Source organism: Pituophis catenifer, unplaced genomic scaffold (genome assembly GCF_029215685.1).
Source record: "Pituophis catenifer annectens isolate HBS135680 unplaced genomic scaffold, rPitCat1.0.hap2 SCAF_6, whole genome shotgun sequence".
Taxonomy (NCBI): Eukaryota; Metazoa; Chordata; class Lepidosauria; order Squamata; family Colubridae; genus Pituophis; species Pituophis catenifer.
The window spans coordinates 16,965,019-16,984,965 of NW_027256886.1; the positions used below are offsets into that span (position 1 = coordinate 16,965,019).

Genomic DNA, 19,947 nt, shown 5'->3' on the forward strand with positions numbered 1-19,947 from the left:
ATTAACAATGTCTGTACCCTATAAAGAAAATTTGTACAAAATGTTTTATAGGTAGCACCTTCCACCGGCCAGACTGGCAAGAATGTTCCCCAACACTCCCCCAACATGCTGGAAATGTAAACTCCACAAAGGGACTTATTACCACATGTGGTGGACCTGCCCAGTGGCAAAACAATATTGGCTAACGATCAGAAAACAAATAGAAGAAATAACCCAGCAAAGAATAGAAATGAGGCCAGAAACCTTTCTATTAGATATAATAAATGGACAACATGAAAAAGAAATCAAATACTTAATCAGTCACATAACGACAGCAGCGCGAATAATTTTTGCACAAAATTGGAAAAGCAGTGACATACCAATGGAAGATAAAGTAATTAACAAAATCATGGAATGTGCAGAAATGGACAGACTCACAAAGGAATTACAAAATAGAGAAGAACACGATTACTACTTAGTATGGGAAAAGTGGTACACCTGGTTGGAAGGCAGAAAAGGGTAAAAATTAGGAAATAAGTGGAGTGACCCAATATAGTAATAGGAATATAATTTACGAATATAGGTTAATAATGAACCACCAAGATAGACATAAGAGATAGACTAATAATAATAAGGAGTCAAAAGCACAAACAAGAACATACAGTACGGTTACGATAAACTTGATATATATTTGAATTTTTGTTTATATGTTTACATGTTTTGTATGTTTTGTTGTGATTTGTTTTGTTTAGTTTGTATTTTCAAATATTTTTTTTTAAAGAATAATAAGAGGTTGAATGAAAAAGATAACCACAAATATCTGGACATTCTTCAAGCTGACAGCATCAAACACACTGAAGTCAAGAAGAAAAATTGGCACCTGGGCAATTTCAGTCATTAATACAGAGTTGGAATAATGGACTGGACTCAAGCAGAACGAAGAGCCCTAGATAGGAAGACCAGAAAAATTATGACAATGAATCATGCCTTTCATCCATGCAGCAATGTTGACAGACTCTACTTACCAAAGAGCATAGGTGGACATGGAACGTTGCAAATACACCAGACAGTTCAAGGACTAAATAGGGCATTGGGAGAATAGCTGAGGGACAGTGAAAAAGATGCACTGAGGCTAGTATACCATTAAACAAACTTTCTGGCCTACCAGAAAGACCAAACGAAGAATAGGAAAGAGATATGGGCAGAGAAAAGTATTACATGAACAGCACACAGACAAAAAATAGCAGACAAAGCAGACAATAACAAACCCTGGTAAAGGCTAAAAGCAGAAAAGTGAAAGAAACACACAAAGGGGTTAATTATGACTGCCCAAGACCAAGCCTTAAGAACAAATGCATACAAAGCCAGAATTGAGAAGACAGCCACAGACAGCAAATGCCACCTCTGCAAAGAAACTAAAAAACAAGTGGATCACCTAGTTAGCTGCTGTAAGAAAATTGCATGGACTGACTACAAACAACGGCATGAAAAAGTAGCAAAGTGGATTGGAATATCTGCAAGAAATACTATGTTACTGCAGGCAAGAATTGGTGGAACCAACAAATAGACAAAGTAGTAGAAAATGAAGAAATTAAACTGCTCTATGAGTTTAGAATTCAAACAGATAAACATCTGCCATGCAATACCCCATTTAACAATTGTTAATAAGAAAGACAAAAATAAACATGTATAGGTGGATTTTACAGTACCTAGAGACAGCAGAAGAGAAGAGAAAGAATTGGAGAAAATCACAAAATACAAACACCTGCAGATAGAAGTAGAATGACTATGGCAAAGAAAGCAAAGACAATGCCAGCAGGGTACGAATCCAAAACATCTGGAGCACCAGCATCAGAATTAATAAAATCACCATCAGTTGACTGCAAAAGGCTTTACTTAGAACAGCTGTTATATCATACATCCTTTAATGCAACAATATCTACCTATCCCAGGTTCTTAGAGAGGACTAGGTAGGTGGATAAAAAATGGCAAATCCAGTCTAACTATTTAGACTGCGAGGAACCATACTCATCATAATAATAAACCCTATAATTTTCATGAAAATGAGTTACCTTAAGACTGTGCTATTACTGTATTTACTTTGGATAGTTGGGATTAGAAATTTTATGGAACATTATACGAAAATAAAGATTATAATTGTGCAAATCATGGTATTCCCTGTGATACTCTATGGAAACAAAAGTGTGACTTCTTTCTAGATAGGAAGAGTATTAATACTTTTGAACTTTGGTGAGGATTCCTGAGTATACATGGACAGCCATGAAAACAAATCCAATATGTCATTGAACAAATCAAATCAGAGTTCCCACTTGAGGCATAAATGACCAGGCTCAAATTATCCTTCTTGGGATGCATTATGTGAAGGCTTAGCTCTTTGGAGAAGGCTCTAATGCTGGGAAAGGTGGGAGAAAAGAGAAGAAGACGATAACCAGCAACAAGGTAGGTTGGCTCAATTACAGTGGTGAAGAATACATGGCTGGGAGATTTGAAAGAACAGGTTAGGGATAGATTATAGGGAGAAAATCTACCTGTGTGGTCATCTCAGAAACAACTTGATGGGATATAATCAATCAATACAGTAAATGTTCAAAAGTATGGACATTGGAAAGGTTCCCTTGACTGCTTTTGTACAAATGTAATTTGTAAAGCTGTTTCAAACATGGGTCCCACAGTGAGACTAGTGAATGATACATGTATACATCACAATACTTATTGTTCAACCATAAAGTTTGTTAAAAGATTTACTTTTCTTTTACCTCTGCTTGTCTAATAACCCTCCATTAGCTCTGTTCCATCTCACTGGACTTGGGAATTTAAAACAGTTATCACAGGCTGTGAGACTAGTTATTGGGTTCTGTTATTGCCCCCTTTCTCCCTGGAAAAAGCCATTTTTTAAAAGAGGAAAACCAGTATATAGGAAAAAAGCCAAGATACTGGTTTATAACAATCTCTAAATAAAAATGTTAGTCTATGAAGAAATTAAAGAAACTTAAAAAGCAAAAACAAATAAGCAAGGGTAACTATTATTGCAGCTATTAATTTGCAGTTAAATGTGGCAAGAAACTTCTTGTTGTCTTATGAATAACAGAGATCACACTCTAACCCAAATCTCACCTTCTTTCAGGAGGTAAACTCAAGGCTATGTGCCATGGTGTAGCCTTGAAAGTCTAATTTACAACGGTGTGATTGCTCCTTGGCTATTTTGCTGTGTTGAATATGATGCCTTATAATAACAAATTCTGCTTAACCATTTTGTCTTTAGACTAAATTAGCTTATATGGCCCCTGCCTGAACCTTAGTGTGCCTTCATCCAAGACCTTGGGTTTATTGGTTTTCTCTTGCTCTTAAAAAAACACTCATTACATTTCAGTCTTAAAAAAAAAACCTAAAGCAAAAACAGTACCTGGTTTACATGTTTCATTTCTTTGTTTCATTAACCGTCTTCACTGTTTGGAACAAAACATTACTTGGATTACTGAATCAGAATCTAATTTAAAATTGAAGTCATATTTTACCTCAGACACGTATAATCTATGTATATTAGAAATGGTTGCCTATTATGCTTTTTCTGCCTTTTTTTGCTGTGGAATTTCATCCCTATTTAGAATTTTAAATCACAATTAATAGCAGATTTTTATATTTTACATCAGAAGTAATTTTATTAGACATGATTGCTTAATGCATTTCTCAAACTTGCCATGTCTTCTGCATTGCTTTTTTAAATAAAAAAACATGTTCATCCAACATTGTTTACCTCATAGAAACAGTGCTTAATTTTCCTATAACATTTATTATTCTAAATAAATTATGCATGCATAGGGTCTCCATTATTAATTTACCAGGCCATTCTGCCTCACCAAAGAGTGAGCTAGTCTTTACTTTGTTAAGCTTATGTTTGAAATACATAAATATGTTTAGTGCCTGTTAATATTTAGGGTATAAAACCTCTGCCTGTGACAAGTTAAGCAGAGAAATTGTGTCACACAATCAGCTTGTTTACTGAAGAAGATTCAAACTCCACAATCTATGGGTTCATCAACATGGCATCATCTCTTAGGACAAAAAGGGAGAAGAAAGGAGAAAAAGGAAAGTCAACTTGTAATGTTGAACAACTATCAGTTTAAAGTATCATATTAATTGAGGGGCAGCATGTGTCATCTTTTCATCAGAAATTAGATGACTGCAAGAAAAACCTTAAAGCTGTATTTTGAAAAAAAATATATACCTTTTTTTGTGGATGCTATGGCATCTGGTGGTATTAGGGTCTCTCTTAAATGTAGAAAGGTCTGAGGGCATAATTTTCATTTGCTGCTTTGTTCTCATTACAACTTGTGTCAATATAATTGTTTTATATTGAAGAATAATTAAAAAAAAGATCACAATTGTCCCAAGACACCTCAAACAGATATCTTAGCCACATTTCATGAACAAATATAAACAAAGAAAATACATCTTTCAAAAGTGCTTTTTCAGAAGACAACTGGACTATGAGGAGCCTGAGTGGCGCAGCAGACTAATGCTACTGTTAAAGGTAGTATTTAGCTTCCAGCTGCCTGCAATTACTGTGAGTTCAATTCTTACCAGGCTCAAGTTTGACTCAGCTTTCCATCCTTTCTAAGGTAGGTAAAATGAGGACCCGATTTGTGGGGGCAATAAACTGACTTTGTATAAAATATACAAAAGTATGAAGGCTATTGCTTAACGCATTGTAAGCCGCCCTGAGTCTCTGGAGAAGGGCGACATATAAATAAAAAAAAAAACCCTATGTTTTTTCCTTGAGGAATACGTTTCACTTCTCATCCAAGAAGCTTCTTCAGTTTTGACTGGCCAGGGGGTGGGGTGGGTGCAAGCTTTTTGGATGAGAAATGAAACGTCTTCCTCAATGAAATAATGTAGTACAGTTGCCTTTTGAAAAAGCACCTTTGAGACAACCATGATCTGGATGACTGAAAATTTCCATTGACATCATAGCAATACATTCTTCCTGGCTTCCTGGTGTAATGCAGAAGTTGCATTACATTCAGCCTAAATTCTGTCATTTTGTCTTCTCTCTCATTTCAATGGACTGCTTAAAGAACAATTCTAGAAAGTGATGCAAAAAAAAAAAAATCCCTTGAATCTAAAACATGAAGCAAAGGGGTCATGTTATTTCATGCAACCTGACTCTGCTTAGAAGACCCTCATTGTCTTCATCTACGGAACTTGAATAATATTTTGGGAAAGTTTAAAAAGAGTTTTCTGCAGCACTGGCCTAAAACAGCGTAAGGCTACCCAAATTATTTTATTGAGTCAGTCAGTGACTTCTTCACTTCTGCGAATGAATCATGTTCCTCCACAGTTCAAATTATTTTGTCAAAACCTTGCTTCACGCAGTCCTCTGATTCAGATTATTTCAGAATCTATATCTTCCCTTTCCTTGTTTTATTGGCAGCACATTCGGAGATGAGATCACCCAGTGACATTTCTCTCCAAAGATCTCATTCTACAGAGAGAATACATGATGACAGTCATTGTAGATCAAATTTTAATTTTAATCAGGGACAGTTTGGAGAAATCACTTTCTTCTTCACAGTTTGAAAAGGGCAAAGTTAGATAAAAGTGGAAGAGTACAGTGACATTTGTAAAAGCTTCTGCCAGGTCCTTCTTATAAATTGCCTTCCAAATATTATGCGTGCACTTACAACCATCCAACTTATCTGCATTATTTAAGAGAGTTAAATGTTTTTGTTCAAAGAGAAGAGAAATTTGGAAATATTTTGAGTAACCTCTCCGAAAGGCATCAAAATCCTTCTCCAGAGAAACCTTATTTGGAGGTTGTTTTCCTTCAAAACAAGGAAAATAAGTACATGCACAAATTCTATATAAGCAGAAGAAAGTTTCACTTCAACCTGAATGTTGTCTGCTTTTGTTAACTTGCAGTTACTTTTTTATTCTCTGAAGAAACCTGTTTGAAGCAAGCCCTATTGGGGCCAATATGAAAAAACACAGATGATATCATCTCTATTATATACCTTTATCGTTATCAAGGGACTCAAGTAGGTAAGTTGTAGCATTTGTGTGATAACATAATAAAAAACATTTAATCATTTTCCCTTCCCACCACCTTGTCCTACTGAAGGACCATGCTTAGTAGATTTCTTTTATTCAGGCTAGTCATGCTCAACTCCTCACCCTCTTTTAAAAGATCCTTGAACAATCTTGTTGTCCTTCTTTGAATCTGTTCTTGTCTCTAAATCCTTCCTCAAATGCTCAGAATGGAACACATTTTTCAAGATGATCTTGGTGTATTGGATAAGGTGACCAGGAGACTGTCAGTTCTAGTCCTGCCTTAGGCACAAAGCCAACTGGGTGTTCTTGGGCCATTCACTTTCAGGCTCTGGAAGAAGGAGGCAATGGCAAACCACTTCTGAAATCTTGCCAAGAAAACTGCAGGAATTTGTCTGCGCAATTGCCAAGTGACAAGAATGACTTAAAGGCACCAAAACAAAAATAATTAACTTTGCCAGAGAAATGCAGCTCTATTATTACTCATGATGCTGTTCAGAAGGACAGAGCTCTACCTATATCTTCTTCAGAGAAGGAATATTGGGGCAAGCAATGGGATGGTTTCCATCCTACAAACATCCCTTCAATTTGCTATTAATATACATTAAATAAAATCACATAATGGAGAGGTTATGTGAAAATAAGACTGAAAATCAGGCTTGTCAGATGTTACATCTTTTCTATCCTGCTCTATGGAGTAGAGAGTTGATCTCTGACAGAAAACCACTTGAAGGAACTAGAAGCATTTGAAATGTGGATTTACAGACGGTTGTTACATATAAACTGGGTTAACAAAATCACAAATAAGGAGGTGATAAGCCGCCTGGGAAAGAATATTTTGGACATGTGAAGCGACACCCGGAAAAATACACCATACTTCACTTAATCCTCCAGGGACAGACTGAAACCAAATGAGGTCCAGGCAGAAGAAGAAGATCATGGCTTCAAAACCTAAGGGACTGGTTTGGACAAACTCAGCAGCACTTTTTCATGCTGCTGTTTACAAAAATAGAATTGCCAACATGATCACCAAAGTCCAATGATGGATATGGCACAAGAAGAAGAAGAATGGAGAGGTGGGTGATTATTTTTTGCTATTTGCATCCTCTGGGCTGGATTTATCCCTGCTATCCATGCATCACTATTGAACATCTGAAGAGGCCCATATGCTCTATAACAGGGGTGTCAAACTTGCGGCCCATGGGCAGGATGTGTCATGTACTGGCCACCTCCACCCCCAGTTTAGCAAAAGGGAAAAAAGTTGTGATACTGTACATCACATGACGACAATGTATCATCGTGCATTTGACACCCCTGCTCTATAAGATTTAAGGCTACACAAAAGAGGTGTTCATACAAGAAGAATAAATGGGTCATTTAAAAATCTCACACCTACATTTGTACAATGTGCAAACCTTGGTTGATAGATTTATGATTCGGACTTTGTTGTATGAATCTGAAGCTATGATTCAGTGTATTGTGCAAATCCAGATGATGAGTTATATCAGTAACTAAGTTAAGCGTGTTATATGAACACAGCTCAAATGGTATACATAGCTGCCTTTTTGCTCTTTTCCTGAAATTGGTAAAAGTGAACTTCATACTACCAAATGAAATTGATAGGATGCCTTTTTTTCCAATTCCCACTCCAATGATTTTTTTTTTAAGGAGACGAAAAAAAACACCCCTCTCTCTTGGCCTTCACAATGGACATAGTTGTTTCTATTTCCACTGACAATTCCTACTGACTTATGATTGGAGATGTAGACTTTCTCTCTCTATAGCTAGTGAACAAATATTTCAATTAATCTTTTCTTTTAATCACTTGAAAAGGGAAAAAAGGTCTCCAAAAAAGAAAGTCAAGATGGAAACCGTCGGTTGCCATGTTGAGTCCAGAAGTTTGTAGTACAACTCTCACACCATATGGTTCAACTATTCAACTACTATGGTGGGGGGGGGGTGCAGCCATGTTTCTAGTGGGCCAATTATGTATCCCAGGTGTACTCAAAGAGTACTCTGATTCCAGTTCTACTTTGAAACAATCTATAAGGGAGCTTTGCCTTGCCGTAACTCTTCTGCAGCTGATGTACAATAACTGAATACCTTTGAACATGGCTATGTATACAGCACTCTGCCATGCCTTAATACTGCTATTACAGATGGACAATAGTTTCTATATTCCTCAGGACTTCAAATAGTGGCTCTTTCCCAGCTCCGTTAATTGCTTGGGAGTTTGGGAATGTTCTCAATTTGTTGTTGCTGTTGGATGCTAAATGGGCAGCTATAAGCCGTAGTTCCTGTGCTATCTGTTGATATCCCCACATGTATGCCTTACTTGAGCTTTGCAATAGTCAGTCATGTCCTGGTAATATAGGAAATTAATTACTGGAACGTAGGCAGGGGAGCGATGCCCTCAACATTAACTTAGAAAGCTGCAGTTGCTGAAGGATGCAGTTGCCTTCTGCTCAGGTGTTTGAACTTATATTCCACAACCAATTAAACATCTGCTTTTGGCAAGCACAGTAGCATCTCAAGCAGCGGCCTTTTTCATCACCTGCTACTTATTTTTCCAACCAGAACAGGAACATTCTTCATGCAAATCATGTGTTTCTGCCATTGAGCTTTAAAATCATACAACACATCTTATTATATCAACCTGGCAAAAGGAAAAGGGTTCCAATGTGCTTAGAGGTGGCCCTTGTTTAACAGTCACTTGGTCAGCAACTGTTAGAACTTATGATGATGCTGAGTGAGTGGTACTTATGACCAGTTCTCCTGCTTATGATTGTTGCAGCATCCCCAGGTTCATGGGATAATGCTCCAGGTGCTCAAAGGTCAGGTCACAAATTAGGACATTGAAGCATCCTGCAGTAATTGTCATTTGCAATCTCCATACTGCTGACTTGTGACAAGGTCAATGAGGAAGCCAGCAGGAGGGCCCAAATGGTAAGCATGTGACATTGTCTAGAACTGTCACTAAACAATGTGGTCATATGACATCATGTTTTACTATCATGTTGCTTAGTGACAGAAGTACAGTCTCAAGTGAAAACTAACTGTACTTAGCTGGCCATTGCCCATCTCTGAAGGCATAGGAAAGATGTTTCCTCCAGGTTCAACCTTGTTGTAAACATATAGAATTATGGATCTCGTTGTAGCTGGAATGGATTATACACAAGAGCCAAGGTGGCACAGTGGTTAGATTGCAGTACTGCAGGCTACTTCAGCTGACTGCTAGCTGCAGTTCAGCAGTTCAAATCTCACCGGCTCAAGGTTGACTGAACCTTCCATCCTTCCGAGGTGGGTAAAATGACGACCCAGATTGTTGGGGGCAATATGCTGACTCTGTAAACCGCTTAGAGAAGGCTGTAAAAGCACTATGAAGAGGTATATAAGTTTAAGTGCGATTGCTATTGCTATTTTGCTATCAATATTCTAAGTAAGTACGACCATCCTTTTGATACAGTTTCAGCAAAGTTAGCATAACATGCCAAATAGGTCGCCATGATAAATACTGGCAGGGGAACATCTGGAGAAATATGAATGTGACATGTTTGAACTAAATGATCACTTAATCATTTCTGTCAGTTTATGACTCTTGGTCTTACAAGCATTTATTTTTCCCACCAAGGCAAACATTTATTTTCTAGAACCAATAAGAATTCTGCCATGTTTGTCAACTCTTGTTTTTATTGCCTTTTGCAGTTTCTCTATTGTTCATTTTCAAATCAGCCTGGGATGAAAGTTGCCTGCTTCAGTCATTTCCCAATAGTACTTTGTACTATGAAATTTACTGACTTTAAAGACCAGCCAAAATGCAGAGACCATCATCATCACAGTTCTTAAAATGCCTTGAAATGGTTATAAATTCTTGCCATGACTCCAAATCAAAGTTAATGTTTTTCCAAGATTTTTATATAGTTCAGCATGAAGATAAAACTCTTGTGGAAGAAGCTTCTTCATTTCAGAAAACATCTCTCTGCATATATGAAGCTGCCAGCCATATGTATATGAGAGAAGGTTTGCATACAGAAATGTTCTGCATGCATGGAAGCTTATTCCTTATTATAGAATTGATTGGAATAAGGCAGCTATAGAAAATTTAGATCAGTACAATATTTAGGAGCTGAAAGGTTCAACCTCACATACATGGTAGCCACAGGTTATTTAACTGTGGTTTGTTGAATATAACTCTATTGGCTAGATTCACATAATGTATTCATCCATAAGCCATGATTTGCAGTTGGGTTTATCCAATAGGTTACGCCAATAGTAATGAAATATCCAGCATGTGAATCCAGTCTAGGTGATTTAGTCTTGATATCAGCCCACCAATCAAACTAGGTAGTTCAGAAATTGTAACAGTTTTGAGTCACAACTAATTTGTTCCACAATTTGGAACTGGAAATCTATAAAAAAAACAACAACTGAAAACTGAGCTGCAAATGTATCACGGGGCTCCTGTTCTTGACAATGATAGGTGGAGCTTCATGCATGCATAAAGTGTTCTGCTTTTGTTGACATAGGTAGAAGACCCAAGCTCTTATTCCAAATGTGTAAGATTGTTGTTGTTTTAAAAACATAAATCTCCAAGTGTGGTTTTCTTCTTTAACAAATCTCGGTGATTTGCTTACCTGGGTTTCAATTCTTCATCAGCCATAAGGCCAGAGGTTCTGAAGGAGTAATCTACAAAGATATTGTACTAGTGCCGAAGGCTTTTGCTCTTGAGTATACTGGGTACTAGTGCCTCTTTGCCAAGATGGGCTACAGGGGCAAACAAGCTGCTGGTATGCAGCCCTTATGCTGCCCACTAGTCTGCAACGTTTGGATTTAGGCTTGTTGTTTTTCGAGTCCCCTCACTTTTTGGTATTGCCTGTTTGCAGCCTCCATGCTTTATGGTTTGAGGCAGCTTTGGAGCTGACCCACTTATGTACATTGTAGGAATGTAGCTGTAGAGAAGGAATAATAAAACACAAATCCCTGAATATTTTCTAACTAAGCCTTTGAAGTTCACCTGGTTTAAATTAAACTTCCTTCATCCACTGAGTTCTGTGTGCTTATTAGAAAGGAAAATCTATAAAGTAAGAAGATAGAGGCTTTTTAACCTGTTATGTCAATGCATTTACAAACAACTATAACAGCACAATGTGGATTTTAACTTGTTAGCAGAAGCAGCCAATAATTGAATGCCAGGTAATCTGGATCCATGAGTAGAGAAATGAAGTACTGTACATGCTTATCTGATTAAGGATTAAGGGTTATCATATGCATTTTTTGGGTGGGAGAATGCTATTTCTGATTACAATAGATTCTTCCACCCCTGAAAGGGTTCTTTGTGTGCAAAAAGTGTATCTGCAAATACAAGCAGACTGGCACAAATGCTTCTATTGTTCTGGAATTTGCACTGGTTTAGACAGGGTACCAGGCAAGCCATTGGCCCCATCTCCCCTTCTGCAAACAATCCGGAGGAGGTAAACTTTGAGTTTCAATTGTAGGCAGGAAATACTTCATCATTATGGACAGCTATAGTCATTATTTTGTAACAGAGAAATCAGTAAAGTTAGTGGTGGCTTTCAATTTTTTTTTACTACCGGTTCTGTGGGTGTGGCTTGGTGGGCGTGGCTTGCTGGGCATGGCAGGGGAAGGATACTGCAAAATCCCCATTTCCTCCCGATCAGCTGGGACTCGGGAGGCAGAGACTAGATGGGGGGCGGGGCCAGTCAGAGGTGGCATTTAGCGGTTCCCCAAACTACTCAAAATTTCCGCTACCGGTTCTCCATAACTGGTCAGAACCTGCTGAAACCCACCTCTGAGTAAAGTCAGGTTCATTATGTCTGAGGCTAAAGCCTGCTGTAAAATGAGGGGGGGGAAAATCCCTTGAATAAATTCTGTGCTTTCAAGTTACTTCTAAGCTACATAATTAATGGATAATTAAAATAATATTGGGCATTTGGTTCGGTCGGCCAAGCTGAATTAATTATTAATTAATAATAACCAAGCACAATAAGTGCAACCATGACATTTTACTTGTCTGGTGGATTCCGGAGCAGCTTAAGTCTTCTGGAAAATCAGTGCTAGTGTAACTTCCAAAGGAAACTATTCCTTAATAGGAAGGCCATACCAAATTAAATATAACCCCTGTTGTCCTTTCTCCTTCTAGTTCAGGGCTGGGGAAATGAGATATAGATACTAGTACAAGAAGGCAGTCCTAGTTGCAAAGCCATAAAGTGCTTTGTACATCAAAACCAGTATTTTGAACTGCTCCTTGAAACTTGCAGATAACCGATACAGTGACTGTAAACAGGGGTTATGTGACTCTGGTGTCTCCAATGCATCTGTATGCAAGATGCTGCATTTTGCTTTTTTCAGTCTTCAGTGGCAGTCCCATGTAAAGCCGATTGCATTAATCCAAGTGAAGGGTGGTCAGCGCATGAACCATTTTGGCTAGGATCTTCTGCTTCAGTACGGTCACAACTGATGTATCAATGGATGAAGATCTCACTAGACAGAGCCAGAAATTGAGGAAGACCCCAGGTATTCTTTTAGGGGCATGCACTCCCATCAAATTGACCAAGAATGGTTCTACATAAATTCTTAGTTTCAATTTCATCGTGTTTCACTCCATTAACCACCTCCAAGCACCAGACTAAAATGAGTCTATTCATCTGCCTCTTCAAGGACACGCTGTAGCTAAATCCCTACCACTTTCTCAAGTCTCCAAATATAATGAGTTGATAGACAAGGAAGAAGCGGTGACAAGTTAGGTCTGCAGTTGTAGCAGTGAGATGCCTTATACTTCAGGCACGAAACCTTTTGAGGTTGAAATTATTTCCTCATTGTTATTAGAGTCTCCCTTGACGTTACCTATCAGATAACATAATAACAGGGGTTGGAAGGTCCAGCCTTTGAAGGTCTTCTACTCCAATCCCCTGCTCAGGCAGGAAACCCTAGACTATTTCAGACAAATGTGTCAGGCTTCGAAGTCGTCTTGAATAAATTGCATTTCAAACAAAGTCTTTGAAATAAAACTCTAATTTATTAAGCACGCACATTCTATCCCCGACTCATTGCAGCCAAGTCTGGCTTCCTCAGGCAAACCCTCCTTTTCCTTTCCCCACTCCTCTATACTCACTGGCCATCTTCCCCGTCACTCTGCCCCTAATCTACTGCTCCCCTCAAAGGAATTTCCCCCCTCCCATTCCATCTCCTAGGTGATATTCTCTCCAGTGAAAATAAGTAGACGAAGGGTCAAATGTCTCTTTCCAAATGCCTCCGCTTCTTCTTCTAATGTCAGCACTGGAGTAAGTGCAGCGTGAAATGCTGACAAAATGCTTGCCCAATATCTTCTTAAAACCACCAGTGTTGGAGCATCCACAGCTTCTGGAGTCAAGTCATTCCACTGGTTAATTGTTCTGTTAGGAAAGTTTTCCTTAGTTCTAGGTTGGATCTCTCCTTGATTAGTTTCCATCCATTGCTACCTGCACTGCCTTCAGGTGCTTTGGAGAATAGGTTGACCTCAGGGGTGAAATGCATGTACCTTCGCTACTGGATCGCAAATGTGAGCGCTCGCCATACTCACACGCACTTCCTCCACACATGGACAGAGCCTTCTGCGCATGCACAGAGGGTCAAAAACGGGACATGATGACGTCTGGGTGGGTGGGCGGAGCCTCCCACCGCCGGTGCTACCGGGTCGCGTGATCCAGATAGGTCTGGCTGAATTTCACCACTGGTTGACTTCCTCGTTGTGGCAGTCCCTTAGATATTGGAACACTGCTATCATGTCACCCCTAGTCCTTCTTTTCGATTAACTAGATATGCCCAATTCCTGCAACCAAATGCAGAAACACTTGATAGTGAAGATGACAACTATTGTTAGCGTGTTTTAGTGTCGCAATCGGTCAGGGGAGGCTTGTGTTCAAGCTTTGGAATCCTATTGGAGTTCTGAACTGTTCTCTTTCTCCCTCAACCCAGCCAACCATATAGCTTTGCTATTTGGGGCATAAACTGAAGGGTTGAAGGCCATCTTTAGTTCTTGGAGAAAAAGCGGAATATAAATCTAATAAATTAGCAGCAGAAAATGAAGACCATTTAGCTCTCTCAACTCACCATAGTTTCCCATCTCTGCCATGTATACAGATGGGAAGGAGGAATTAAATAAACAAACACACTCTGTTCTTGTTCACTTTCTTGTTTTCGTTTTGAGTGGATATTATTGCAGATTTAGAAAGAACATTATCATCTGGAAAACAATAACCATTTTATCAGGACTCAGGCAGCAACTTACTACTGAATAGCTATTGGCTCCATCATTCCAACAAGCCATCTATATAGTCCTGGATATTGCCAAAGGTAAAACATTAAATGGGAGAAAAAAAAAGAGTAAAGATAGCACACTTTTATTTTTTAAAATTATTGATTCCACTTTAGCTAAGCACCAATTTAATGCCTAGGAGTAGCTTTTGCTTTTTCCTTAATGGGGTCAAAGCAATAGAATTAGTGAATTAATTATTAGTGAATGAGAAAAGAATTCAATTACAGAGTCACAATCCTACACATCTTGACAATGTTCCTTAATGAAGCACGCACAGGATTGCCATCTCTGCTGTTTTTCCCCATGCTTTATTAATAAAGTGCTTTTAATCCGTAGAAGCATCAATACAATTGCATTTTTATGAGTATAAAGCTATTTTTGAGGCAGGGAGGGATCTAAGGTACATACAGGAAAGCTACCAGTGTGGAAGGACATGCAGTTTTGTGTTGGACATCTTGCCAAAAAAAGATTTGTCAGAGACTAGAATCAAACCCATCAAAATCAAATCAAAGGAACAAGAAAGCCTCTACTGGTGCCTCAGTGCTTTGAATGGGATTTTACCATTATCCTCTTTAACTGGATTCAGATGATATGGTTCTTATCTATCTTAGCCACAAAAAAACATTTGCTGTTTTTCATGAACAATCCAAGGAGCCGCACAGAGAATTGCATGATTTCCTGTTAATCTGCCTGCCGGAAGAAATCTTGATAAATTATTAACTCCCCAATCCCGGTTGACTACAAAGTACAGCCATTTAGAATGAGTGACAGCTACTCAGTTTCAAATGGACATCACTTTTTTTTTTTTTTACATTACAGCAGCAATTTACAGAAACACATTTAAAACCGCCCCCCCCCCTTTTTTTTTATTAAAGTAGTGCAATTTTATTTTTTTTTATCTTGGCACACATCAATCTTACTCACTGGTAGATTGGCTTTGAGATTGCATAATGGCCCATATTGTCTTCTTGGCAACAACATGGAATTAACTTGGGGGTGGTGCTCATCTGTTTCATAGCCAATGGAGCTAAGCATTGTCCAAAAAATGCTCCTATGGTCATGTGCCTGGCATGACAATACAATGAGTACATGGAACGCTGTTACCTTCCCACCAAAGTATTTGTCTACTTGCATTTGCATGCTAGGTAGGCAGGACCTCAAGTAGGAACAGGAACTCAGTCCATCGAGCCTGTTCTTGGGTCTTAAACTGCCAAACCTTTGGTTGACAAGTCCAGCGTTTTAACTGCTGATTTAAAAAAAGGGGGTGCAATGAGACAACTGTTAGGAAACACAAACAAGGTCCATAGGAATTGTTAGGAAACACAAAATGGTCCATAGGAATTATGTTACTTAAAGCTGCAGTATACATCGTCTTCATGCACTGCTATAGTACTGTGCCACTTTCTCTACTTTAAAGACATCATATGACCTCTGTCCCTGATCTTTTATAAATGCATTAGGATTAAATATCACTGTAGGTTTTCCACATATTCTGGAACTCTTGCCTTTTCTGAAGCAAGACAGTTTGGTTCTGGAATAATTCTTTCTCAAAACCTTTCTCTGCTTAATCCTGGGAACCTTGCCTGTTTTTCCTGAAGGAGTCTTCCTCACTTCCCTGGCTTTTGCATAGGAGTCAGTGGTAGATGACACATCATAGAAGAAGATAAAACAGAGTGGTGGACCACAGAGATTAATGGATTATTTCCACCATGGGTTAGATTAGTGTTTACCAATCTGGGCATCTTATAGTTGTATGGCATTCAACTTCCAGAGTTCTCAGCAATTGCTGAGGAATTCTGGAAATTGGAGTCCACGTTCCTGAAGGTCGTCCAAGTTGGAAAATAGTGGCTTAGGTAGCAGATGTCTAGAATTTTAGCCATGGTACTAGCTCACAGTATAATAACAATGCTGAATTGTACTTTTTATTGTGTCACTTTGGGAAATGCACACAATATATGGGGAGTGGTCATATTGACCAGAGTTACTTAATTCAAATTTAATTACATTTAAATTAAAATATATCCAAATTAGTTATGGTTTCAGCTGATCTAATTTCTATTTAGGCCATTATTTCTCAACCCTAGTGACTTTATGCTGGGTGGACTTCAACTCCCAGAATTCCTCAGTTTGTATGGTTTGCTGAAGAATTCTAGGAATTGAAGTCCATCCATCTTAAAGTTGCTGAGATTGAAAAACATTGATCTAAGCTCTTCCCACTTCTGGAATGTGTTCTCAATACATTGCCCAATACTTTGCCCTCTCATCTTCAAAAATCTGAGCATTTGGGGATTATTATCTGGGCTTCAAAGAGCCTTGACAATTAATTAACTAATTAATTCCCAGTGGCACATAAGTATGTTCTGCTATAGAAATTTGGAATGGCTTCGTGTGAGAGGCAATTAGGTATTAATTCCCAAGACAAGAAGATGGTCACTAGCATGGATATTTTTAAATTTTTATTTTAAAGGACAAACACAATAAATCACGGAGACAACAACATATATTTTAATACTGAAAGCTTTCCTTCCACAACTATGGTCTGCAATTTCATAGCTGAAGTTAGACCTGGAAATGGTTTGTCTTTTTAAATAGTATCTCAAAGGTAACATTGCAAAAGAGAGAGAACTAAAAAAAGAAAAGAAAGTAAACCACCACATGGAAAACCTTAAATACATCAATTGCAAACTCAGTGTGCTTGTTTTCTTTTGTGAGAAGATGGGTAAACCTGTGGAGATATTAAAGTTCTTCAAAATCATGCACACTTGGATTCATTGCTTCTGGGTGCATTACTCTCCCCATGAAAATGATGGTACCTTAAAGAAAGAAAAGAAGAGCTGTAGGGGTACAGATTCCAAATAACAACAACAATAATAATAATAATTCCTAAAAACAAGTTCAACAGTGGAACAATTATCCATAAAGGAAATGGCTTCTGTTTATTGGCTAGGCTCAAGAAAGGAGGGGTTAAAACATCTTCAAAGACTGTGTCTCTCCTGCTGGACAGGTCTCATTGTTGGGTAATTTCCCTGAAAATATCATTTACTGGTTCCAATATTGACTATGGAACAATAGCTAAAACCAGCCCTACTCTCTAGAACAGTGATAGCGAACCTTTTTGCCATCGTGTGCCAAAAGCGGGGGGAGCACAGGGGGGTTGCACACGCGTGTGCCCACACCCATAATTCAATGTGCCCCACCCTGCCCCACCGTGCATGTGCGTGCAACCCCCCACGCTCTCCCTGCTATTGGCCCGTGATGGCACGGTCGGACCGGAAGGCCCGTTTTTCGCCCTCTCCAGGCTCCAGAGCCTTTCTAGGAGCCTGGAGAGGTTGAAAACAGCCTTCCCCCCCACCTGGAGGCCCTCCGAAGGCCGGAAACGGCCCATTTCCTGACTTCTGGTGGGCCCGGAAGGCCCGAAAATCAGCTGGCCGGTATGCGCATGTGCGCTGGAGCTGAGCTAGGGCAACGCTCTTGTGCTCACAGATATGGCTCCATGTGCCACCTGTGGCACGCATGTCATATGTTCGCCATCACGGCTCTAGAAGTACTTGAGGTAACTTGCAATGAATTAAAAAGATATTAAGAGACTGATGTGATGTCTCTCGTGAACCAAGTCCATTTTGGTTCTCAGATAGGATTATCCATCCACATAAGAGCTACGGGTGAAAGAACAAAGAACCAAAGTCATTGTAGCATTTAGAATATCTGGTGGTCCTTAGTAGTTTATTTTCATAATTAATGAGAGTCGTGAGGAAGGAATCAAATGAGCGACAAAGAATGTTTTCCAATACTGTCTTATGGTATAAATATTTGAGTATGCATTTCATTTATATATATATATATATTCAATCCTTTGTTTTATAAATATTGTAATGCGCTCACCTGTTATTCTGTTCCGAACCACAAAGAAGAAAGGATGATCCACTATAATTTGGGGGTACAGCACAGCCATTCTACTAATTGCAATCATTCCTGGGAAATGGGAGGGAAAAAAAAAAAGAAAGTCTTAACATTTTTTGGATATATTTATGCCCCACAATCTCTCCGTTTTCCTGCCAGTCCATTTGTAGCACAACTAAAGTGCACAAACAAGGATTAAAAACCCATCATAACTAACAGGGTTGTCAGGAGGCACAAACCTAATCTAAAACCAAGAAAGATTTAGAAAGAAATGGATGTGTCTAGATATGTTTTGTGAATGATTAACAACTGGTAGCGGCACAATTTATTTCCACCACTTTGGGAACAGTTTATAACTTACAAACAAGCTGACTTGGGAGACTTATTACATCCATTCCCTTCCGAGGGGAAGTCATTACACTGGATAACCCCACCATCCGCTTGGGTTATTGCTAAATACAGAACAGATACTTTCAATGAAACATGTGTTATCTTAATCCTGATTGGCCACAATAATTCTCAGGAGTGCACTCTTACTATGAAATCTTTATTCTGATCCTCAGAATTCTCACCGCAAATGGATGCAAATTCCGATTTAATGCTTGCAAAATTTTCAAATGATATATTTTGATTACCTTCGCTATCACAACAGTGACACTGCTAGAGTACTTTCAACCAGAGATAATATTCCTTATTGAGATGATAACACTAACTCCCTGTCTTATAAAGAGGACACTGCCTACCACTCTTAAATTCATTTTTATATTGACTTATTCACTGTGAACTGGTCTGGTTTCCAATTAGATAAATCTCCTGTGGTCCTTTATAATCAGATTCATCCCTTAGTCATTTACTTTGGTTTAAGCAAATCAGAATTTCCTTTAATCCGGGATTTGAAATCTCTTTCAAATTCTACCTTGAGAGGCTGTTTAAAGGAAACTTGGTTTGCCTTAATGACAGGAATGATGGAAGGCCCCACTTAAGAGCAAGACAGAAATGAGATTTGGAGAAGGGAAGAATTTGCTCCAGTAAGGCTGGATTTAGTGGGACAGTGGCTTAGTCATTATCATGGTTCATTACATTAATCTAATAAATTACCTCAAAATGACACAGCAAGCCACAGTACATTAGTCTCACTCTGTCTTGCTTATTATCTCAGCAATAGTTCCTGATTGGTTAGTCTGTTGCCCTGTTGTTATTTTCCTAATTACAACAATGAAAAAAGTCTGTGGTTGCCGATGGAGATATATGTCAGGGTTTTTCAAAACAGGGTTCCATAAAACCTAGTGTTATGAGAAATACTAAATGTGAGAAATTAAGGGTAAAAAAAAATTCACTCAAAACACAGCCAATTTATTATTGCTAGAGCAATTTTTCCCAACCTTGGCATATTTAATATGAATGGACTTCAGTTCTTCACATCCCAAGCCAGAATCTCTTATGCTGGCTGGAGTATTCTAAGAGTTGAAATCCATCCATTTTAAAGTTGCCAAGATTATGCTAGAGATTTGCCTCTTGATCTGGCATTCTGTAATTTATTTTCTTAAATGGCAGCCTAACAAACCCTGATTAAGTCACCATCTGTAGAATGAAGGAAAGCCTATTCTTTCTGTTGTCCTTTTCCTTTGTAAAAGAACTCATAGTCAGCAGGGGTGAGAAGACAGTCAAACTGCTACAAGGCAATTTTA

At 38.6% G+C, this 19,947-nt stretch overlaps 1 protein-coding gene across 2 annotated transcripts in view; it reads right to left on the reverse strand.

Annotated features, from left to right (window-relative positions):
- Positions 1 to 16,802: 16,802 nt before the first annotated feature.
- SERPINI1 (serpin family I member 1) overlaps positions 16,803 to 19,947 on the reverse strand; it is a 116,756-nt gene continuing 113,611 nt past the window's right edge. For both annotated transcript variants that reach the window (XM_070945389.1, XM_070945390.1), the window contains exons 8-9: positions 18,242 to 18,331; positions 16,803 to 17,172 (exon numbers count right to left, since the gene is read on the reverse strand). In XM_070945389.1, the coding sequence (XP_070801490.1) occupies positions 17,096 to 17,172; positions 18,242 to 18,331 (167 nt within the window). In that variant the 3' untranslated portion in view covers positions 16,803 to 17,095. The remainder of the gene's footprint in view (positions 17,173 to 18,241; positions 18,332 to 19,947) is intronic.